Source organism: Rhipicephalus sanguineus, chromosome 1 (assembly GCF_013339695.2).
Source record: "Rhipicephalus sanguineus isolate Rsan-2018 chromosome 1, BIME_Rsan_1.4, whole genome shotgun sequence".
Taxonomy (NCBI): Eukaryota; Metazoa; Arthropoda; class Arachnida; order Ixodida; family Ixodidae; genus Rhipicephalus; species Rhipicephalus sanguineus.
In genome coordinates, this window is record NC_051176.1 from 127,704,157 (window position 1) to 127,729,334 (window position 25,178).

The 25,178-nt window shown below is 48.7% G+C and overlaps 1 protein-coding gene across 1 annotated transcript in view; it reads right to left on the reverse strand.

Moving 5' to 3' along the window:
• The window catches only part of LOC119397588 (maternal embryonic leucine zipper kinase), a 154,563-nt gene that overhangs the window by 32,073 nt on the left and 97,312 nt on the right, over positions 1-25,178 (reverse strand). The window contains exons 13-14 of the mRNA XM_037665016.2: positions 19,792-20,056; positions 15,857-15,963 (exon numbers count right to left, since the gene is read on the reverse strand). Of these exons, the coding sequence (XP_037520944.1) occupies positions 15,857-15,963; positions 19,792-20,056 (372 nt within the window). The remainder of the gene's footprint in view (positions 1-15,856; positions 15,964-19,791; positions 20,057-25,178) is intronic.

A 25,178-nucleotide genomic window follows, 5' to 3' on the forward strand; every position in this document is an offset into this window, starting at 1 on the left:
TGTGACTAATTTTGTTTCATTTTAATGAAATGTCTGAGTATCTCAACAGTTTTGTCCTTCTTGCTCAAAAGTGCATTAGTTTACTTGCGACAGAACTTATTGGGGTTTCTTTTGGCTGCTTAACAGGACAGCTCTTCACTGACAGCTGCTTTGTTTGTCATTTTTTATTTGATGAGAGTCGCTGCTCAGCTTACCGACCAGCTAGCGGGTCGCCATCTAATAACAAGAACTTCAATAAGAAGCCTTCGCACGATGGCGTAAATACCGATGTGAAGTTTTACCTTTTCCGTAAAGGACCGTTTACGCAATACCGAATCACCGGGGTACAGCAGCAACAACGTTGCTAGCGACATTTTTCGTGACGCATTGTGTATACGTATAGCTCATAAAACTGCAGTGACTTTTCATGTTCTACTTATCTGCTGGCGTAAAGCGTTCGTTATCAATATACGCATTAACGTGCAATCTTTCAACAATTTTGCTTCAACGATAGAACAGGTGCGCCCCAGAAATGCCTACTACCTATTGTATTGTCACGTGGTGGTGACGATGAAGAAGGCGGCAGTCATTATGGTAGAGATGAAACTGCTCTTTGGGCAAACTTATACCCTGAAAACTAAGTAAGTCAAAGTACAAGCGAAGCACACTGCACGCTGATAGCGGCAATATATGTCGTTGGCCTTCGGTATTCTGATCATCGGCGGAACGCGTGGTCACATTAGCGATCGAACCTTCCAGCGTCACCGCTGGTGCTCGCGTAAGCTCCGGAATGAACTACAGTGCTCGCGTCCTGCGTATAATTTTATTATTAATTGTTGCGGTTTTACATCCCAAAACCACGATATGATTATGATGGACGCCTTAGTGGAGGGCTTCGTAAATTTAGATCAGCTGGGGTGCTTTAACGTGCACCTAAATCTAAGTACACAGGCCTCGAACATTTCGCCTCCATCGAAATGTGGCCGCCGCGGCTGGGATTCGCGCGTAATTCTAACAGAGCGATCTGAAACAATCGAAACATCGCGGTGCGGCTTGAGCCGAGCGCTGCTAATAATGTTTTTGCGGTTTAAACTAGATCACACCAAAATAAAGAAATAACAGCGCATGGCAGTATAGTCGCACAAATCGCAGCACACCGCTGCTATTCACGCTATTGCCACCTGCAGCTACGATTACCTGGCGATTAGTAATAGTAAAAAAATTAGGGAGGCCTAAAAAAGGAAAACAACTATATGTAAATAAAATAGAAAAGCCATTCTGCAACAAACATTAATCGTGGATAAGTATTGAAACACGACACAGGCGGCACCCTTAATAGCTATGGCAATTAAGCATGAATTATCGTTAACTTACCTGTTAATGTAAGTCAATAAAAATATTTAGCGTCTATGAAGAATTGACTGAAACGGCTCGTTGGGACGCTCATGAGAAAAACGGATCATTTGGTATAGCAATGTTTCTCGAATCCGCTTCCTAACAACTTTAGGATTAAACTTTGCTAAAACGGCTGCTTGGGCGAGTTGGTTCATGATTAAGATAGATTTACCAGCGCAAAAAAGACAGGAGATTTAGGAAGAACACACACACACATAGCGCTGCTATGTGTGTGTCCTTCCTAAATGTCCGGTCTTTTTTGCGCTGGTAAATCTATCTTAACTTTAGGATGGCTCCTAATTGTTTCCTTAATTATAATGCATACTCCATTTCGCTGTTTTGCTAAGCAGTAAGCAGGATGTTTGGTACTGTATACTCAGTGCGCGCCCACATAATTACATATTTGTTTTGAAAATCGCCTTCGCAGAACAGTAAGCTAAAGTGAAATATAAATGTGTAAACAGCAGCAGAAATAAAGCAGACAGTTCAAAGTAAGAATAAAGCAGACAGCTTATTTTGGCAGGACATTACAAGAGATATTGTTGTGACCAGACCGAAAAAAAAAAAAAAGTTTAGACCCTAGGCAATGTACGGAATGCAAGAGAAGGACAGCTAAGAAAGCATTTGTGCTAACAATCAAATTATGATTTCAAAAACTCTTTGAATAAAGATAGCAGGAAGAAAATAATAATAATAATTGTTAGGGTTTAACGTCCCATAACCACGATACGATTATGAAGGACGCCGCAGTGGAGGGCTACGGAAATTTCTACCACCTGAAGTTCTTTAAAGGGACACTAAAGAGCAAAACGATTTTTATCGCATTAGTAAAGTAGTCTTCCACGATACCCAAAACACCACGCTTGCTGCGAGAAGACGCCTAATAAGCGAGAAAACGTGCAAAAAGAAAATACAGGTGGCGACGCCACCTTGGAGTTCCCGCACCATTTGCCGTGACGTCACATATTTTTGACGGCGCCTGCTTTGTCTTAAGTAGTTCCTAATCGGTTAAATCGAAGTACATTGTCCTCTGAGGGGGCCAGAGACTTGACATAACGAGTTTGTGGAAATTTCGTCGAGCCAGTGGCGCTAAAATGCGTTAAATGCTCTTTGAAATCTTTTACGTCATGAATTACAAAGTTAGGCGCAAAATCTAAAAATGAAACTTTGAACTTGGTTTTCTCCTCTAATAATAAACCTATGGTGGTGAAATAAACTACACAAGAGTTCTCCGAGCACACTTTATCAATCTAAACCAATTCATTGTTTCTCTTTAGTGTCCCTTTAACATGCACCTAAATCGAAGTACGTACATGGGCCTCAAGTATTTTCGCCTCCATCGAAAAACTGACCGCCGCGGCCGTGATTCGATCGACAGCAGAAAAAAAAAAGATACGGTACACGAACATGTCTTCTGTTAGACAAGCGCGTCATCTATTAGATCTAGCATCGGTACTAGTGGTGCTTTAATTAGGGCCTTATTTGCACATAAGTCAATCGCAGGCAAGTCGAACTTACATCCAGATCCTTCAAATCACTTACGTGTGAAAGCCGCAAGACGCAAAGGAACCCTATGCCTCAGATTTCGTAACGCTGCACTACGCAGGGAGCGGCATCAGAATTTGCGCGATAATCGCCGCACGCATTGCGGTACGCGGCGCTGGACAGTGGATAAGGGTAAGTGTCATGGCACTGGCACAAGTAAAAAGAAAAAAAAAATTGAGAAAACGAACGGCACGTGAGCCAAGCATAGACGTTCGCGCGCTTGTTCTGTCGAGACTACGCGAGCGCTGTAATGTTGCTCTGCCCCACCAAAACGGACGCGCACACCTCATCGCCTGCCCTCACTGGTGGACTCTGGCGGAAAAATAAAATTATATCACTGCGATTAGTTTTATTCGGGCGGTTAATAGCACCAGTACCAGCTTGAGAAGCGGAGTTGAGCCAGCGATTATTCTTTCGTACGGGGGTGTTCCTGCAGGAGTATCTTGTATCTTAAGATACACGATACATTATTGAATGTATCGGAAATACAGATACAGATACTCGTCTTGCCAGACGTATCGCGATACAGATACAAGATACCCAAACAGTATCTAAGATAGTATCTAAGATGCATGTATCTTCGATACTGCCCAGCACTGCTCTGTACAATGCACGCTATTTGCTTTAAAACAGTGGGGTATCGTTGTTTTGCAGCGCCGGAAATTAGGTGGCAACGCCGTGGAAGCAGCTGGAGTATAACTCTTGCGACTCCTTTGCGAGTCATCGTCGTCGGAGGCTGTTCATTCGCATTCCCATAGACTCGCATTCCCATAGACCAGGCTCCACACTGCAGGCATCTGACTTCGCAGTCACCGCGAGAAGTCCCGCAGCGTTTTTAGCGCTAAATAGCGTCAGAATAGATCTTCTGAATATGAGCAGGGTGCCTAATTAATGCGGCGTATACGCAGTTGTGTACTTTCATACACGATCCATTTCTGGATCCTTGCACGTGAAGGACGACTCTGTGCGCCGCGAGTCGATCAGCATGCACATGACACTTCGGTAGGCAAAATATAAGCGTGGAAACGGAACAGGGAAGCAGGGACTAACATATACGCTAGGCTCGTCCCGTTTTTTCCTATACGCAGCAGATTGCACTGAACACCAAGGTCGCGCCCTGCTGTAATGGTGTGTTCCGAGTCACTGAGCTACATGGCCAGGCACGCATTTCAGCTTTATTTTTATATTTCAGCTTTATATCGAATGCTATAGCATGAAGTCACAGATGCGCGGCATTACGTTAGTTAAGAGGACAGCACGTGCCTGCGAAACACAGCGTGGATGTATCAACAACAACAAAAAAATACAACCTGCCGTTGGCGCCCCCGTATTCCTGCAAGTGTTAGCCAGCGGCACTCGTAGCAACTACACGAGCTGCTCGATCAATAATTGATGATGGATGATGAATTTATTTCGTCAGAAAGCAGGCGCGGACGATTCCGTGTTAGATGGCCATCAACCCAAGGCTGACGGCGACCTGTGTGGCCCACTCCACGAACCTAGTCTGGACGACTGGGTCTGAGCTGGCCAACAGGGCCTCCCACTGCTGGAGAGAGGGATCACGTATAATATCCGCGGGCGGTCGCACCATGCTACAGTCCCACGTGGTATGGTCATAGGTTGCCACTGCCTGGCACCATTTGCATTCCGGCTTAATCTCCTCCCGGTATATCTTACTCAACACGTATGAGTCGGGAAAAGATCTCGTCTGCAAATTTCTCTAGACGCATTCCTGCGCCTATGTCAACGGCTTGTGCGCTGGCGGATAAAGCCTCCGCTCTAGTTTATAATGATTTGTGATGTCGCGAAAGGGCACCAGCCCATCTCTCACGGACCGCCCCGGAACGGGAGGCTCACCTGCACGGCTGACGAAAGCTCGGGTATTCGTGTGAGCCGCCACGTTGCCAGGGTTCCCAGAGTGTGCTGGTAGCCAGACAATTTCCAGCTCCCGAATTTCTCATCCTGCGGCTCAATTTAGCAATCGTGCTGCCGGAAGCGATATTCTGCCCCTCGACAGATTTCGGATGGCTGTTTTATCACTAAGAATCAGGTCAGATTGAGAATTATTTATATCTATCACCACTTCCTCTGCAGTTTCTGAGGAGCGGGTTTTGACCGATCCAGAGGCGACCAAGCGTCCCGCCCGTCCACAACCACAATCGCAAATGCGTCCTTGTCCTTGTATTCCGCGACGTCTGTATAGACTGCCCCTTTGTACTCCCCGTATTCAACATGTAAAGCTCTGGCTCTTGCCTGCCTGCGTTTCTCATGATGAATCGGATGCATATTCTTAGGCAAAGGTTTTGTGTAACGTGTACGTAGAGTTTTCAATTACTGATCATGTGCAGTTCTCGCCGCACCTGAGTTTCCGTGTCCCAGGCTCCAGCCGGGGACACGAAAACTAGGGTGCGGCCAGAACTGCACATGATCAATAACTGAAAACACTACGTATACGTACTGCATCCTAAATAGAACGTAACCGTGTTGAAAAAACGTGCAGCCCATCTGCGCCGATGGGCAAAGGAAGAAAAAAATGTACACGCTGCACACATGCGCCCTCGTCATCCCCAACGTATGTTTGATCATGGCTGGAAAGGCGTTAATGTTCGCGCTGCAAAAGTACATCTCGAATCGATTCCCACAGTCATGCACGATTAGAGGCGGCAGATCAGAGCCTAATAACGCGTAATTGATTATTGGATGAATGCTACGCTATAACCGCGCTTGCTTAGCACCCGAGACGGGGTGCTAAAAAAAAAAAAGAGGCCAGGCATACTTTTTTTTTTGTTCTTTTTTCGCGCTTCGGGGAGCCCGCGAAGTAACACCCTACACATGAGCGAGAACTGGACCGCAAGTGCCCGACATCAGATAGCGGCAAGAGAAAAAGAAAAAAAACAACGGAACACGCGATGTATCGCACGCCGGCTCATTGTCCATGCCGATGCAACAAAGCGCCAAACCGACTGGCATCTGACACGCTGCCTTATCACGAGCGATATACTTCTCGAATGAGAACGAAATCGGCAAGCAGGCATCGGGCGAGGCGCGTCACGAGCAACAAACCCATACGCCTCGCCACCCAACACACAGGGGGAAAACAGGCGCGAGGAACAAAACAACTGGCAACCGGACGCGCGCGTCATAATAAAGAAACGAACGGAGATGAGAAAAAGACGCGTCGGGTGACCAGCAAAACGGAAAGGACTTGACCCATCGCGAGCGGCGAGCCGTACACGGGGCGACCGCAACCGTTCTTTCACAGCCGCGCCACTCCCGCGACTCGGGCCAAAGCGGCCCACAAAGGGCGGCCGAGAGGCGCCAGCCATAGAGGCGCGCAATCAAACAAACATTCGGCAACGGTGTCGGCCAGTAAACAAGCCGGCCGGTCACTGCAACCAGGAGCGAAGAACATAGGAAAAAAAAAATTTGACACGGCAAACCAACGCGTGTAGCGAGGGCTTCCAGCCACCCCCACGAGCGCGCGTCCAGAAAGGGAGACCGGGATGAATCTGTCTTCCGACGGCCAAGAGGCGAACACGGCACACAACAGCGGGGCCCTGCCAACCCCCGTACTATCCACGACCGTCAGCGGCGATGAAGTCGTCACCCCCGCACCAGCGGCGGCCGCTGCTCGGCGCAGCCTTTTGTGGGCCCGCGCAGACACAATGGAGACTTCGGAAGTGTCCCTCCCCCTCTTTGCGTCGCGCCGGAGTCGCGCGCCTGCATGAGCGGCGAGCGGCTCGCCGTTTCGCATGCGGAAACACGCGGCCGGATGCATGCGCTCTGGAGACTCGCCCGAAAGCAAGGCAGCCACGTGTCGGAGCAGAGAAAAGTCGGGAGAGTCACTGCTCCCCTTCAATGGAGTGCCAACTGCGGCGGCCTGCCGTCGTGTCCTTAATAAGTTGACGTGCGAACTTGGCACTGCGGATGCTTTCCAATGTGCGCTCGCTCAGGGCGCGGTCCACGAGCAGCCACTGTGGCCAGGAAAGAATTTTCTCTAAGCATAGGGTTAGCGGAACTTTTTTGTGAAACCAGTGCGATGTCTTAAGTCTTTCACGGATACATGACGATACAGCTGAAGCTTCTTTCGCTAGGGGAAAAACAAATGTCACAGTTTTGCCCAAAAGGCGTAGTACTGATAGCCATAGCAAGGTATTATACGTATAATTGTACGAAGTAAGCTTCGCACTTTTATCGGCCGCGCAAATGCAGCATAAGTGCGCCGACTAATTAAATTAGCACACATGGCTCGTCCTATGCCCGTACAGGCAAACATGAAAATATGCTATGATGGCGAACATTCGCTGTCACAACGCTAGCATTATGAGCAGTAAATGCAGAGGCGAGAAAAATCCTTCGCGTTGCCTCTCGCTTCAACGCGTCTCCGAAACTTTGAGATAACGCAACCTTCAAAACACAATATAGGCTAATGGGAAGATGGGCACATGAAGTCACCGGCCTTTGCCCGCACCGCACCTTAGCGCAGCCGACACCGCCGGTTACCTATAGTTAGACGAGTAGTGCACGGCGCAACGTCGTTGGGAGAGGGGGGGGGTGAAAGAAGAGAGCGTAAAGGAGAGACCACCTTCTCGAGAAATGAGTGCCCACAATACCGAGCGCCAAGCCGGGAACAGCAGACACCTCCAAGCGCTCCGAGTTGCTGTCGCGTGAACAGGATGCTAGCTAACAGCGTTCAATCGCTAGTTCGGTCTGTGCACCTTTCAAGTGCGTAGCACGTTAGAGGCCCGGCTTGTCGTCCATCCGTACATTTCATGTGGCTTCATCACGCTCAAAATCAATTGGTCAATACAGGCCTAAAACAAGACTAGCGATGCTCAAAACCGGGTCAAAGTAAACGAACAAGGTCTAAAATAATATGATTAACAGGAATAACCAAGTAATCGCAGTAATAAACTTATAATTGCTAAAAACGCTTCGGAAACATCTGGCTGACACCCGCGCCGCGCAAGAGAGGGCACCACTGCGTCGCCAAGCGCGCGATTGCTCCTCACACCTGCGCTTCTCCGGCGCCTTCGTCGCTACATATGCAGCGGGAAACAACTTGACGGAACTCGCTGCAGACGACACGTATCTCAACTGCCGTAACAAGCAGGAAGTCGATAAAGCGCAGAAAAAGGTGGCGCGCATGTCGCACACCGAGTTTGCGAATCTCCCCAACAAGTTTCTACTCGTGCCGGGGAAATCCTACATGCTTACCTCAAACATTGACGTCATCGACGGTTTTGTAAACGGAGCAGCGTGAACTCTAGGAATAGGAATCGCTGGGTGCCCGTGCTAGGTACTTCCTCAGATTTCACAGTAGTGGAGTTGCATTTAGCGCAGGATTTAGAACTACACCAATCGCTACATAAGTTTTTTTTTTTTTTTTTGTACCACGGCCACGCCGACGGACACATTCCGCTTCGCATGAGCCAGTGAAGGCTTCCCCCTTAATAAGAAAGCAGCAGATTGCGGGAGGCAGTCTTGTAAAACAAATCGAACGCACGAAATAAAATAAAGATACGAAAGGTGCAAACGCGTAAGCATGAGCTAGCCATTTACTATACGTGCATATCTATTACGTTCTCCTGGATATCTTCGCGATCTCCAGCTTATTCTCTTTTAGAATAAGTCTGGGAAACGAGTTGTTGAATTTTCTTTTTCTTTGCTCTGAAGAGATTGCACATGCGTTTTACTGAGTATATAGTTGTTCTTGTTTGCCTGGGACAAATTATTCAGTTGTGACTTGTGAGTTAGCGCCCGTGGTGTCCTCTCTTTTCTCTCTCTCTCTCTCTCTCTCTGTGTGCGCGTGCGTGCGTGCGTGCGTGCATGTGTGTGTGTGTGTGTGTGTGTGTGTGTGTGTGTGTGTGTGTGTGTGTGCGTGTGTGTGTGTGTGTGTGCTTGCGTGCGTGCGTGCGTGCGTGCGTTTTGCGATACATTAACTTTCACGTGATGTGCACAGGGTTCCTCCATACAGCCCAGTACGATGCAGCCATCTCGGACTACATGGCATGCCGTCTACTATAACAACCGACCGCGGTCGTCAGTTTGAGTAGGCGCTTTTCCGCAACATCTCGAAAACACTAGGCATCACGCATATTAGGGCAACTACCTACCATCCAGCATCAAACGGAATGGTAGACCGTTTTCCCAGACAGTTAAAGGCTGCCCTAATGTGCTCCGACAACAGCATACCATTGCAGTAAAATTGAGAGCTGGGCGAGTTGGTATGAATTCATGTTGAAACTTTTTTAGCGCGCACAAAAGACGGAGGACATACCATGGACGCAACGACTTCCACTTGTCCTCCTCCGAACAGCAGTGAAGAGCGACATGCAGTGCTCCACGGCAGAACTTGTCTTTGGCACAACACTCCGCGTGCCCGGAGAGTTCTTTTGTACAAAGTCATCACCAGTAAACCTTGAAATCACCAACCAACGCAAGTAGGCTTCATGTAATGATGGACTTCATTGTTCCTCCATCTGTTCGCCGGACTCGTCAGAACACGTTTGTCAGCCCGCAGCTCAGCGACTGCACACACGTCTTCATACGACGTGACGCAGTCCGTGCTCCACTCCAACCACCATACGATGGTCCCTTCAGGGTACTCCACCGCGTACACCTAAGCACTTTACAGTCATGATCAACGGGCGCGAAGACTACGCGTCCATCGACCGTGTTAAACCGGCTCATATAGAAAATGAATCGACGGCCACAAGCACAACCGCCTTCGAACCTACGTATCGCCGTGACAGACTGCGTTTCGCGAGAGATACCGTCATTTCATCTTAGCACCGCTCAGCAGCCTCACGCAGTGATGCTACCGAGGACTTCTAATTTGGAGCAATTTTTGGAGCAGCAAAATTTTCGTTTTGGAGCACTTTGGAGCAGCAAAATTTTCATCTTGGAGCACTTTGGAGCAGATAATTTTGCATCTGGGAGCACTCTGGAGCAGCGAATTTTACATCCTGGAGTGCACTACAGAAGCATATTGCAATAACATTCAAGCACCGGAATATTACTATGGGGCTCTTATGAAGGATAGAAATATTCGATTCATTGCAAATCTCATGGAAAAAATCATCGCAGGAGAACTCCATACTTCACTCGCTAATTAAAAAATAAGGGCTCATGCAGTTGACTGTTCTGAATTAACCTCTTCGGCGATTATTTTCGACACTAGCAAATAAACAGAATACCAGATCAATAAAATTGCACTTTATGAAATAACACTCTAAATACATCTATGTGGTTATCAGCAGACATTGTAGACAAACGCCGTGATGTACAGCAGTGCCTCAATGCCAAAGAGCCACACTGTCCCTAATGCATTCCCCTAAGAAAACCCCAAGGCGAAAGCCAGGTTCTTCTCGATCGACGGGTTGATCCTCCCCCTCCTTCCTGCAAGCTATCTGCACCTCACCTGGTTTTGCGCTAGCTCCATGATCGGCGCACCGATTACGGAAGCAGTGTAAAGCGACGATGTCGTGATGGCGTCATCACGTGACATCACGATATATGACGCCATGATGACGTCACAAGTTTCGACGATCTATGACGTCGTGATGGCGTCATCATATGATTATTTTTGCATCAATCGATTGACGCCGCCGACGGTCAATTTTCGTGTTTAATAACGCATCTGATGCTTTCGCACTAATATTGCGTATTGAACGCTAACAACCTGGCCGTACATACCAAACTGTCCTCCACCATGTCGCCTCCTTGCCATGCGCAAAACAGCTTCGCTTATCATCCACTTCACAGAGTGAAATGGTTCCTCAACTTTTTTTTAGTGTTTATTGTGATAACAATTATATGGACGCTCTCCGCGGATTTTTGCCGTCGCCATTGCCGTAATTTTCTGTATCAAGACCAAATTAATAACATCACCACGCGCATTCTAGCCACGGGTAAAAGCTCGCGAGCGCTGGCGACGAACGCGGCTGAAGCGCAGATTAAGCTAGCCGGCCGTCTGTCTCCGTCGCACGGACAGCGCATGAGATAACATCTTCCCGCGTGCGGGCCTGCCGTCGATTGCTCATCAGAGAGGAAACGCCCTCCTCCCGTCTTTCGTAAGGAGCAGGAAGAAGTTGGTAGGTATAACGTGGCAGCAGAAAGCACAGAACCGGGTTGATTGGCGAAACATGGTAGAGGCCTTTGCCCTGCAGTGCGCCTAGACAGGCTGATGATGATGAAAGGACTTAAGAAAAACTTGGCAGTGGGCTAGTTGGTTAAACATTATCGAAGAATTTTGCGCAAACTTTACAAAAAAGTGACTGGGAACAGAGTAAGAGCACACAAACGGCACATATGAGCGCAATATGTGCCGCTCATATGTGCCGTTTGTGTGCTCTTACTCTGTTCCCACTCACTTTTTTGTAAAGTTTGCGCAAAATTCTTCGATAAGATGAAAGGACGCCAGGGGAGCGGGGGGTGGGGGGGGCGGACCGCATCGTCCGAAGGGCGCAGTCGCTTGTGCGCGCGCCATCTCGAGGCATCAGGAGACGGCTCGTAAACTTGCTGTGCTCTCAACGCTTACTTCGTGTTTAGAGAGCTCAGAGCAAGAAAACGCTTCGGTTCCTGGAGCGGCCATATTCCCTTAAACTAGTGTTTTGTTGAGTTACGCGAGATCGAATCCAAGAGAGTTAGCTGTTAGCCTTACTTCGTTTAACAATGCAATTTGTTGGTATCGCATTCATTGTTTCGCCCTTAAGCGAAACTGAGTTTTTTACCCGTCAGCTATTGACCCCCGAAAGCGAGGGGCGGACGTGTAACGTGGGGTAGCCGCTTCACTGTGGGCCGTCAGCGACGGGCCCGCTACTGACAGCTGCGTATTTGCGGCTGCTCCGACCAGGATATATGCTTTTATTAATGAGATGACATTTTTAAAAAGCAAGCAAAAAATTCGAATTGGAACCCTAGCACGTAAGCTCGAAAAGGTAGGGCCTTTTAGGGGGTATTTACCGCAGAGTGATTAAACTCGGACGTGCTGGTACAAGCAATTACGAAAAAGCTCTTCCGAATGAAGATCCATGGATAAAGTATATCTGAGGAAAAGTGTGAACGCGTTTCCACCGTTCGCATGCTCTTCCATAAACGCGAAGCAAGGAAAATTCGATATTGTTCCATATATATACTGCTAGCGATCCCAGATTTCATTCCGCGATGTCCGGAAACAGAAGTGACAGACATTTTATCGGCACACATGTAGTTATTACTGAACATTGCTTTCCTTACGTGCCGTGCGACGCTTGAGACGAGCTACCAGCAGCGCTTCTAAAAGAGACGACGTCCGCCGATGAATCGCCGTCGCACTTTCTCGCTACCGAGAGGTCACGAGCCTCTGCGGAGAGCGCGTTTTGCTGTCGAGGCGACTTGCAGAACAGAAGCTGCGTCGGCACCGTGCATGGCATCGTGCCTTATTCGGGACGCACGCGCGAGCGCAATTTATTCAGCGGAATAATTCTTGGTCCATGGTTGCGACTTTGGCAGCCCCAAGATCAAGCTGCACATGTTCTGACGCGCCGGCCGTGCGATTGCCGGTGATAGACGCCCCCAAACCCGAGACTTTGGCGCAGTTTGGCGCAATTTTCGACGATATTATCAGGATGGCGCAGTAAATACAATTTGGCGCACTTTGGCGCAGTTGGCGCAGGAGCACAGCATGGCGATCGGCGAGAACGGCACACTTCGCGCGACACCCCACATAGCAATATATATATATATATATATATATATATATATATATATATTGCTATGTGGGGTGTCTGAGTCTGTTACTCAATAACCTACATATACATACACACATATGCCAACACGTCCAACGTGCAGCTTTACCACATTTCGCACCCGCCCCCAACAGCGCGCCTATTTCCACAGCCTTTGTAAATGTACGGTAAGTATCCCTTTCTCGCTCCTCTTTACCCTTTCCCCCTCTCTATCTTCTCTCTACAATGTTGTCCCCATAAAGCACGTTACCTATATACTCTTCTCTGAACGATGTCCAGGTGTCAGCTCTCAGTGTCACTTGAAAAGGAACGGAGTGATTAGCGGAGTTCTGTTTTCTGCGCTCCTAGTTCGTCTTAAAACCAAATAAAAAAAAAAATACCCCAGTGCTACTTGACGCGTCGCACTTTAGATAATGGCCGCATGGAATTTACAAGATTACCCCCGTCGCGGGACTTTATGCACTAAGAAAAATATGCCGCACGAACAACATCTCCGATTGCTACTCGCTTTGCGTTGGAAGCAAAGAAAAACCCTGTTTTATATGGCACGAAACATTTTCGACATAAAACATGTTTCGATCAACGCTAACAGCCTTAGACAACTAAACAAGATTTCACTTTCCGGCAACGCGACTACGTCGTACTCGTAATACCATAAATTGGTTGCACGAAAAGGAGACCTGTTAAGCTGGGCTTAGCAAGGACTCGGTTTAGCAGAGGCAAGAAATGAGCGCGCAGACACCTCGAGAAATGAGAGTACACTGACTCTTATTTACAAGCAAAAACGTGTTTGCCGAGAGCGGTAAGGAAGGCACTTGAGCGTTGTAGGTCATTGCCTCGCTACGAAGGACTTGAGGTACAACGACCGTGAAAATTAGTAGAATCGGTCCGCCAAAAACTGTCCACAGAACGCCCCCGTAAATTGCTAAGGCAACGTATAGGTCCATCGTGGTAATGGCGATGGGCATTTGAGTCTTGGAAGAGGGAGAGAGCGAGAGAGAGAATGGAGCACCTGACAATCGCTACAAAACACTGGAAAACATTTGTGAATGTCCTAGGAAAGGGTCTCACGCAATTAAAACTAGGTTACGAAGCACCGGACTAGGCGAAAAAATTTAGGGGCGCAACATCACATCTGTTCGGAAATTGATTGCCATTAAACGATTGGCCGGGATCGCGCTTTCTGCAGCAGAGAAAAATCACGTGGGCGCAAGCAAGCGGTTCGCTTTACGAACCGTTATAAGACCACGTCCCAGATTCAAGCTGAGTTTGTCATCTACCGCTGACGTTCGTCTTGCCAAAATATAAATTTTACGCACGCACGCGCGGAAAGATGTTCCACAAATAAGGAAGCGCCAAATATGAGACGGGCTTCTGTTTTCCCGGCACCATGTTTCAAGTATATCGAAAGAACAAAATGAAGAAAAAAATTCCAGCAGTGAAATCAATGTCGTACGCTCCTCTTCAACACCATGACTGTCTTTCCGCACGCAATGCAGCAATTTAAAAATATATATATAGCGGCAAGTCGGCAACCACACAAAACATTCGCCTATATAACCCACGTAGACTTAATGCAACGGATTCGGCTCCCGATATCATGGAAGAAATTCGACTGCGGCCGCCAGCAAGGGAAGGTGATGCCGGAGTGCATCCCGGCGATAGGCTCGGGTCGATGTGGAACCATTAGGCCGGGGTCCGGCCCGCCGTCCGGCTGCTGTCCCTCCGTTTCCGATGCGTCCATATCCGGACAGCCGTGCTATTTCCGCTTCCGCTTCGGGCCTCCTTCCGCGCAGGAACCCCCCCCCCCCCTACCCCACGTATTCCTTCTCCGGGACCTCTCTTCTTGGCCTGGGAGAAGGCGGCCCCACCCACTGCCGCCCGCGCAATCGACGTGGGTGCCGCGACTGTCGATCGGACTATATACACTACAGCTAACACGCCTAGCAGCGCCGAGCTTCATGTACCAGCCAACGAGTATGTCGACGGTGCGCATATGTGCGAATATGTGCCGGTCTGATCTTCCCGGGAGCCATTATTTTTACGCCTAAGTACTTTGTCGTTAAATCACAAATTGCAACGATAAAATAATGAAAACAAGCCCACGGGGTCCCCGACCTAGCGAACGGTTCAATTCCATCGGCAAGACACCACATACTCCCAAGAAAGGCATATAGTGAGTCGGAAAATGCACGATATCCGGTGCTGGACAGTGATGCAGAAACAAAAACGGATTCGACACGCGCACACACGCGCGCACACACACACACACACACACACACACACACACACACACACACACACACACACACACACACACACACACACACACACACACACACACACACACACACACACACACACACGCGCGCGCGCGCGCGCGCGGAACATATGTGCTTCGACACGACATGCACATATATTTAAGATAATCATACACTAACATAAGCCATGAATAAACGGTACCAGCCACAGTTCAGAGCTAAGTTGTGACTGTACACAAGTTATATCTTAACGCTTTCTTCGTGCAGACAAGGCACTAGAGTCGAAAAGTTGCGACGACGGTCGAGACACGGTATTTTTTTAATCTTTACCAACAACTAAAGAAAAGCTGACATGTATAAACCAATACGGACATGCCATTACATTTCCTCAACGATATATTGCAAAGTATAAGAGTCCCCGAATGCACATACGGGGTATTCTTTGCGTGCTTTATAAAAAAAAAAGAAAAAAAAGAGAGAAAGAAGAAACGGCACTTCGATATTTTCCCTGTAACCAAACATGCATGCTTCTACATGACGTTCGCTGGTAGCCTAAAGTTGTGTGAGAATCGGCATTGAAATGACGCCGAAGAGAAACCTCTAAAATGACGTAAACCACACCGAAAATCCTGCCAATTCGTACCAAATTATTTCTCACACACCGCTGTGTATGCATAACGTAGTGTGCATACGACGCTAAAAAAAAATATCATTTTACATCAAGCCGGTATGACGTTCGCGCAGGCTGAACAGCGAGCAGTTCCAGGAGCACTGCGCAGTCAAAGCTCAAGGTAACTTCAAGGTAAAAGTCCCCAAATATTGAGGCACGTTGAGACTGGCAACTAAGAAGCGACGAAGCGTTCAGTTGCGTCTTAAACACAAGTACATTTCGCAAAAGCGCAAAGCCAGAAAACGTCAGGAGAAGAGCCCAGCATGCGCGCATACCTGTTCTGCTTGCAGATGATGCCTTTGCGGAGCAGAGCTGTGCGCAGGGAATCCAGAACCTGGTCGGGGGTCAACACCGCCGGCATGGTAGAGACGTTCTGCATCACCTGAAGATGAGGAAAAGAGGCGGTCCGAGCGTTGCGTTGGGGGATGTCGATGAATAAAATGAAACGACAAACCTGCGTTTCATTTAACCATGCCATGGGACATCAAAGCAGCAAAAGCCGCCAGATGGTAACCTCCGTGCCATGGATACCGGCTGTTTAGCTAGTCTGTCGTTTGCCTTTTGCTACATTAAAGTATCGTGAAAGCTAAGCGCCAGAACACCGCATCAGGACAGAGTGATAACGGATGTGAACTACCAAAGGGATAATGTTCAAGCCGGGGCTGCTCGGGCCTATACTGGCCGGGAATTCGGCGACGTAATTTCTTCCAGGGTACGAAACCCGCCCCATAGTTTGTTCTTAAATGAGACGCTGAGCTGCCGAAGATAGTTCGAGGTCACTTATTACCACTCCGAAGAATTACGCAGAATGAACCAAGAGCCCCCGTCGGCACTCGAAGCAAATCGCTCCGCACCTACACGACTGCTAACACCGCCTGCACTGCGCTGAGCATTGTGCCTTAAAGCAATTTTCGATTGTGCGTTGTGTTGTCGTCTTTCGAAGGAGGAAATCATCTGAAACAGGTCGCCTTTCAGCTACGAACGCTGAAAATCAGGACCCATAAATTTATTTCTAGGCAGCTGCCAATGAATCTGATGGTATGAAAAGAGAGTTTAATAGCTTTCTTTTTTTTTTTGCACCCTTTATAGCACTCCAGTGAGACAAGAGTAAACAAACGAGGCACGCATCACAGTTTACCTGGCCGAATGTGGCAGCTAGTGCACTGCCAAACTCAATCTCTAGTTCTCGCTAGAATATCTTGTACGTCATGTATTTTTAAGAGAAAGCGACTCATTTTTAGTTTGCGACAACATAATTTATCCTGGCTTCAGGCCGTATTCATAGTTACACCGCCTTCGCCGCTCGTAATGAACGCGCAAACAATGCAGAGAGAAGCGACGTTTGCGTCCGTGTACAAATGAAGTACTCTGAGGCCCTAGCGAATTAGCGAGACCAGTTCCACTTGCGATGCAATCCTCTTCTCGATCCTCCCTTAAGCACCCGCTTCATTAAGCGCGCATGAAAAGCTGAAATTATCGGCCGTTAAGCGTTTCACTATAATGACGTATTCCGTCTTCCGTTATCATGTCTTTGTAACGAGTGAAAGGGTCGGACGGCTCCTCAAGCGCACGTGCGCGAGGCGTCCGCGTTACCGCTGCCTGGCAATGCGTGCTTCGCCGCAGCGCGACAAAGCTCGACGGGGACGCCTGCTCGGGAAGAAACATAGCGTTTCGCCGCCGCGGCTGCACGCGTCTTGTCGCTCCGGACACGGAGGAGACCGGAGGGGAAGCTCGAGCGGAACACAAAGACCTTCTGCAGAGGACGAGGGGGGGGGGGGGGGGATGGATAGCTGGTGCGCACCGTCCATTGTCGCACACACACACACACACACCGCACGAAGGCGTCACTTAGTTTTCATTACACGGCGCAAAAGCGGCGCAAGGAGGCGGAGATGGCCCCGACGATGAGAGAATCCCGGCGGCTCGCAGTCGCGCTCTTTTACAAAAAGGCGGGCGCTCCCTGACGCAATTATGAAACAATTACACCGGCACATGCGCAATGCGACCCGTGCCGGGCGCCCAATCGGCGCACAGCATAATCGGGTTAGCGCTTAACTAGCTGCCTCGCCGCGAGTCGAGCTCTTTATTTACCCCGGAGAAGGGATAGCACGGCGCTCGCGCTGTTTTGTTCGCGTGTTTTGTCGAATCCACCCACATTACCCTCCACTCGAGTAAAGAAGGACGAAAGCACTGCCACGGGCTCACATCGGCGGAACAAAAAAAAAAAAAAAAAGAAAAAAAGAAGTCGTCGACGTCTTTGAAACGATAATCGGATTTGGGGCGCCGACGCGGGAGCAGGCACATGCGTGAGGAGAGCTCGAGCGCGAACAATGGCTCTTGGTGTGGTGGTGGACGACGAACAGCGCTTGTGGAGAGGAGAGGTTGAGCCTTGTTCCGCCGCTGGGCAGGAATTCTGGTTCACCTATTAATATCTATAGTTTTCTTTTACAGTCGATAACGTCCCTGGAAGACGGACCGACGTCCGTGCGCCATCACGAGCTGCTGCGTCAAGGAACGCGCCCGATCGACCGTTCACCATTGAACGCCACTCGCGTATCGCTCGGATGTTATACGCAAATTGCCCGATGTACATCCGTCAGTGCGCCAAAGGAATTCACTCCGTACCTACAGGATAAACCCGCCGGCTGCGTGGCGCTCATTGCGCTCTGAGCCTACCGTTATTGCACATGCCTACGGGTGCCATACACAATTACAACTCTGTTTGAACCAAGAAGTCGCATAGCTTCGCGTGCAGTTTTCGCCATTCTATAACCACACTTTTATTGAGCATTTGTACATAAGACCATTTATAATCGCAAGTCAGATTGGTTCTCTTCCATGAGCTCCCGTAACGGAATCAATAGGGCTAGCGGAGTTTAATGCTCTTTGGCTAAAATGATCCTCGGCAGTGTGACCGAGAGCGGGCCATATTTACGCTACTCGCGATGACCAAGTCAGCGGATAAATTACGATTCTAATAATAATTGCTGGGCCTTTACATCCCAAAACCACGATACGATTATGAGAGACACCGTGGTGCAGGGCTCCGGAAATTTCGACCACATGGGGAAATTACGATTCTATTAGCAAGCTCTCCGCCAGAAGGAACTGTTCTCCCTGTTCTTGAGACACGTGGGCAGGGTTTAGCGATGGGGCTGACGCACCACAATGGACAAATCATCTAGAACAAAAGGACTTCCTGCGCTAAATGTATCCAGCCTATTGCCGTGTACACGGACCTAATGCTTACTACACGGTTATGGGAAAAATGAGACTGATTCGTCGCATCACGCAGTGCAGTAAAACACTTAGGCGCTGAAACTAAAGGTGTACATAAGTAAGAAAAATAGCCATTTCCATTAGCTCATCGAAAAGAGCAAAAATGGCCCGTTTATGAAAGATGAAAAGCTTCTACATTCGGTGGAAAATTGGTCGCCTCTACACTGAGAATTATACAACGCAGCCACATCATGGACGTCTCAGTAACACTACTGCAGCACTGTATGACAACTTTTCTTGGCAGCGCTGTGGAAGCTATACAGAACCGAAACGCTCGCCTGCGCGCGCGCCAATACCTATATTTATTTTCGCCTTTTCAGAGTTACCCAGCTTGAATAAATGAAGCTTTCTTCATTATAAAAATACAAGTACGGGAAGCCGTTGGTGGAAAAAAGTTAACCTTTCTTCTTCTTTTTTTTTTTCATTTTTTTCGACAGCACTACGTTTTCCGTACGCCTGTCCTCGCAGTAAACATATGGCGTCCCCGATGCCGGCTGGAAACTCGCCAGTTTCGTTCTCCGAGAAAGATATACTAGAAATCTTACAGAATGTGGCTGTCAAAACAGACCAAGCAAGTTATCTGCAACGTCTATGCCGTGGTAAGGCGCCGTCAGCATGAATTGTCGACGAATGATGTGCGCCGGACTGTTGCCGAGCTGCGAGCAAGCAAAACCGGAACTGAAATCGACTGCAAGCTGCCGGAATACTTGCGTAGTAACACAAATGTGCGGGTGCCCCGCCTCCATAGCCTTCGCTCCACTGCCAAGGTAAGTTGTCACCAAGTATAGCTTTATTCCATCTTCCATGAATGAATGAGTGACAATGCTCCTTCTTAGGCCTTCCCCAGCTTACTTCCACTCATCCTTTCCCAAGGTGTCCCGATTTTTGCGAAAAGCCTCAAAGTTCTTTCGATCAGTGAGTGGGGGCTCACCTTGACCTTCCTGGGTGCCTCGTGGGAGCCGGCGGCCGAACCCAGCCTCCGGCGAGGTGTCAGCATCAGGCGCATCCTGTCCAAGCCTTTTTCGATGGAGCCAAACACGCGCTTGGCCGAGCTGCCGCGGTGCGAGAAGGACGCTGCTTCGGCCAGCCTGGTCACATCGGGTGTCCGCACCACCGATGCCGCCACCGCCGATCGGCCGCCATCAGGAGTTCGTAGCGGGCTCTGTCGAAACTCCGCGTCAGCCGATGGAGGTCGGCTGAAAACGCGAACAGGAACACGGCGTCGCTGAAGACAGAGGGCCATTCACCACGACCGACACAATAACCTTATAGCGCGACCCACGCATTACCCCAAAACCGACGCATGCATGCACACACGTGTTAATAATAAATTCTGTGGTTTTACGTGCCAAAACCTCGATATGATTAGGAGCGCCGCCGTAGTGGAGGGCTCCGGAAATTTTTGCCACCTGGGATTCTTTGATGTGCAACTAAATCTAGGTACACGAGCCTTTATGATTTCGCCTCCATCGAAATGCGACCGCCGCGGCCGAACCCGCATCCTTCGGGTCTGTACCACCACGCCCCCCCTCCCCCCCCGGCACACACACACACACAACAGCAACACGAGCGCTTTTGGACTGCAGCCTCCGCAGCTCTGGGTCGAACCTATGCATGCACTTCGTGTACTCAGGCCATGCGCGACTATTCATAGCCAGAACAACACAGTCGATCACAGCAGTAAAGCGTTTCATTTAGTTCCACAATAGCCTCACAAAACGCGACCACCAATCCCGACTGTAGCACGGTAAACAACATGCCTGGGTAGCCTTTGTCAGAATAAACGATGCCAGGGTGCATGCACTGATTCTATGGCTTTGTGCTTCGTTGACAAAGGCTCTACGTACAAGTATTGGCCTCGAGGAGTTACGGAGTCGCCCTCTATCGGACGCGCCTCGATTGCGTGCTAGGCAGGATACCGCCGTCGCGCTCCCCATAGGTTTTGCTGTCGGCGCTCATAAAAACACCTCGCGGAAGCCCTCCAGGGCATTTCTGTAAGTACTTTCGAAGTGAACTGTGTTCTTTACTGTCAAGATAATCATTTCCGACGAACTGAAAGCGCAAGATAGTCTACAGTCGCTGTCTCTTTGCAGAAAACCGAGCACCCGCTTCACGCCGTCACCGCACTGGAGACCGCTGAACCGGCCTCTTGCGTGAAGGGAAGTCACTCGCTGAGTGCAAACTATGTGAAATATCTCGTTAGAGTAGACTGCCTATATAACCAAACGGAGCATAACAGAAAGAAGCCCCAAGCCAGCGATCGCACGGGTTCGCGACGACTGACGGTGCCTCTGCATGTATGAGCGTCTGCATGTATGTTCGTACTGACGGTTTCGCTTTTGCTACGAGCGCGTTTTGGCACCGCGCTGTGAACTTTAGGCCGCAAAATATGAGAATTTGTGAGTAGACAAACAACTACTGTTGCGTGGACGCTATCAGAGCAGTTCAAAAACAATTTCCTTACAACTGCGGCTTCGGTGCGCATGGCAACTTCGTGATCTGCCGTCCCGACGATTCAGTGTTTTTTTTTTTCTTTCTTTTTCGGTCTAAATTAGGCTACGTTTCAATGTCATTTGACAAGTTGTCTCGCAGTGCGTATTGATCGGTCTTCTCAGCGGGCAAATGCCGCTGCTTCGGTTTCTTTATTCACTGCATTCGTTTCGTTTGGTGCTCACACAAAACGTGAGCAAATGCGACGCCTTTTTTTAATGCACCTTAATTATCGTTCCGTTTGCATTTCAGTGAACTTGCCGCTCTCTGTGATCAACAAATTCATAGACCAAAGCTTCACCACTTCGAGATTGCTGGTGGAAGGAGAACCAGTCTACGAGACCAAGCATGTAGTAGCATGCGACGCCTAGGAAAAGAAAGAAAATACAGTAACGTTTGCCGGACTTGTTCTGCAAACGTCGGCTGTGAACTAGGACCCACATGAACTTGAAATAGCGGTGAATAAAATAGAAGGTATTGTAGCAACCAGCAGCCGCAAAACAGGATAGTAAATATTTGGCGTGTACCCCAGCAATTTTGGCAGCAGTGTCGTGTCTAACGCCAACAGGGTGGCATCTTTCCCACGTAAATAAATGAGGCTCCAAGAAAATACATGGGGTTGGCCGGTGGGCCGATAATCGGTGGGCGATCACGGAGGCAATGCAAAATTTATGTAGCTTATGAAGCAATACATGCCTCATCAAATGGGAAGGTTGCCCGTCGGCGTCCCGCGTCGGCGGCGTCAACACGAGTGATGCAAAAAATAATCGTCACGTGATGGTGTCACCATATGACGTCATCATGACGTCACAGATCGCCGAAATATATAGCGTCATTATGACGTCACGTGATGACGTATTCACACGTCATGGTCGCTTTGCATTGCCTCCGTGATCGGTCACGGACGCCGTGCAAAACCGCATTAGGTGCAGAACGCTTTTGGAGGGGGGTGCGGGAGAAGAAGATTGCTTTCGCCTTCTAGTCATCTTTAACGAATGCATAAGGGACCCTGTGCGTTTTTTGATTCAACGTATCTAAACAATGACTTGCGCATCTGCAGCCGATTTTGTGGACGCTGAGCACGGGGCCGACGATCAAGAGGTAGCTAGCGCTTTTACCATCCTGTGGCAGATAAGCATCATTTGCCGGCGGGAAGCGCGCGCGAGCCATCGTCTCAGTGCATGCTGTCTGCTACTCAATGAACATCACTGGCCCGACGCAGTAACAAAAGTCTTCGACGCAGTGCTTGTTGCACACAAGACTCGTAGCGGATGGCTACTGGCCCGTTCTCAGCTTTACAACCCATGCTTCACGCTGTTTCTTGTCCCGCGGTTACCAGTGCAGGCTGACACTGGGCTCCTTTGCGTAAGCGCGGCACTGCGGCACCGAGCGGTAGAGCCCCATGTTCGTCGCCTTCGGAGGCAGCCACTCTATTACAATGGTTTCAATTGAGTAGAAAATGAGAGAAAACTTCCGAATTTGAACAGACCGCAGCGCATGTGGGACTTGAAACTCGTTTTCAAAGCACGCGGCAGTGCGCCACAAGCAGCCGACGCGGCCGCTGACACCACGTGATCCTGCCAAGCACGTCACGCCGACGGTGGCGCCGGCGTTTCCAGTGGTGGACCTCGAGGCCAATAGCAGGCTAAATGTTATGAAGAGCAGACATGCCCCAGATGATGATGATAATAATAATAATAATAATAATAATGATAATAATAATAATAATAATAATAATAAAAGAAGACGGCAGATCCCACGCATTGTGGGAATCGATGTAATGCGAAACAGCCAGAAAAGAGCTGCATACATCGTCTTGTATGTCACTAAGGAAAATGCGTGTCATGGTTTTCATGTTAACTAATATTATTTATGTTCGTCAGACAGTAACGCCGCGCAATAACAACTTCCGGGTAGATCAAGCTAGCGAAACGGCCGCCAGCGCACCATGAGCGTGGTACATGCTGTACATGACATGTGTGTCATGACTTTCATGTGAACTCGTGTTATTTATATTCGTCGCACAGTCACGTCGCGCAATACCAATTTCGGGATACATCAAGCTAGCGAAATGGCCGCAAGCGCCCCATGAGCGTGGCACGTAAGTCATACTGTACATGACATGCGTGTCATGGTTTTCATGTTAACTCGTGTTTTTTGTTCGCCACACAGTCACGTCGCGCAATACCAATTTCGGGATACATCAAGCTAGCGAAATGGCCGCAAGCGCCCCATGAGCGTGGCACGTAAGTCATGCTGTACATGACATGCGTGTCATGATTTTCATGTTAACTCCTGTTATTAATATTCGTCGCACAGTCACATCGGAAGATACCAATTGTGGTGTATATCAAGCTAGCGAAACGGCCGCCAGCGCACCATGAGCGGGGCACGTAAGTCATGCTGTACATGACATGCGTGTCATGATTTTCATGTTAACTCGTGGTATTTATGTTCGTTACACAGTTACGTCACGCAATACCAATTTCGGGGTAGATCAAGCTAGCGAAACGGCCGCCAGCGCACCATGAGCGGGGCACGTAAGTCATGCTGTATATGACATGCGTGTCATGATTTTCATGTTAACTCCTGGTATTTATGTTCGTTACACAGTCACATCTCAAGATACCAATATTGGTGTATATAAATGTAGCGAAACGCCCGCCAGCGCACCATGAGCGTGGCACGTAAGTCATGCTGTACATGACATGCGTGTCATGATTTTCATGTAAACTCGTGTCATTTATGTTCGTCACACATTGACGTCACAAGATATCAATTTTGATGTATATCAACCTAGCGAAACGGCCGCCAGCGCACCATGAGCGTGGCATGTAAATCATGTTGTACATGACATGTGTGTCATGATTTTCATATTAACTGCTGCTATTTATGTTCGTCACACAGTGACGTCGCGCAATACCAATTTGGTGTATATCAAGCTAGCGAAACGTCCGCCAGCGCACCATGAGCGTGGCACGTAAGTCATGCTGTACATGACATGCGTGTCATGATTTTCATATAAACTCCTGTTACTTATGTTCGCCATACACTCTTGTCAAGCCATACCAATTTTGGTATATATCAAATTAACGAAACGGCCGCAAGAGCATCAAGACTGTGGCATGTAAATCATGCTGTACATGACATACATGTCATGATTTTCATGTTATGACCAGTCATTTCTGTTCGTAATACAGTCATGTTATGTCATACAAATTTTGGTATATACCCCATAAACGAAACGGATAGATAGATAGATAGATAGATAGATAGATAGATAGATAGATAGATAGATAGATAGATAGATAGATAGATAGATAGATAGATAGATAGATAGATAGATAGATAGATAGATAGATACGTACAAAGTCGCAGAAATTCGCTAAGAAATGATTTAGTAAATGCAGACAGCCGAGCGCGTAAATGCCGCGCAGTTCGCATTTCTTTATCGCGTTAGTACGCGTGCGTGCGCATGTAGGCAAGTGAAAACTGCCGCTATTTCTTTACTAATTAGTCAGAGAACAACGGTATACTTCATTCGGGGCTGCAAAAGCCCACGCAATGCGTAAAACATGCGTTACTCCACGTGAAATCAAGACCGCACCGCCGCCGCTTCGGCCGCGCTGGACCAAACATGGCGGCGCGCAAGACGGTCGCGGTACTTTTCCCGTTCCAGTGACTTTACGCCCTTCGAGCTCTTCGCGCCATCTCGCTAGCGATCACGAAAACACGCTGAAGTGCCACCGATCTGTGAGTACTGTGCGAACGACTGTGCGCTTAACATTGGTCGTTTCAATCCTAGAATGCCTACTGCAAGTACAGTTG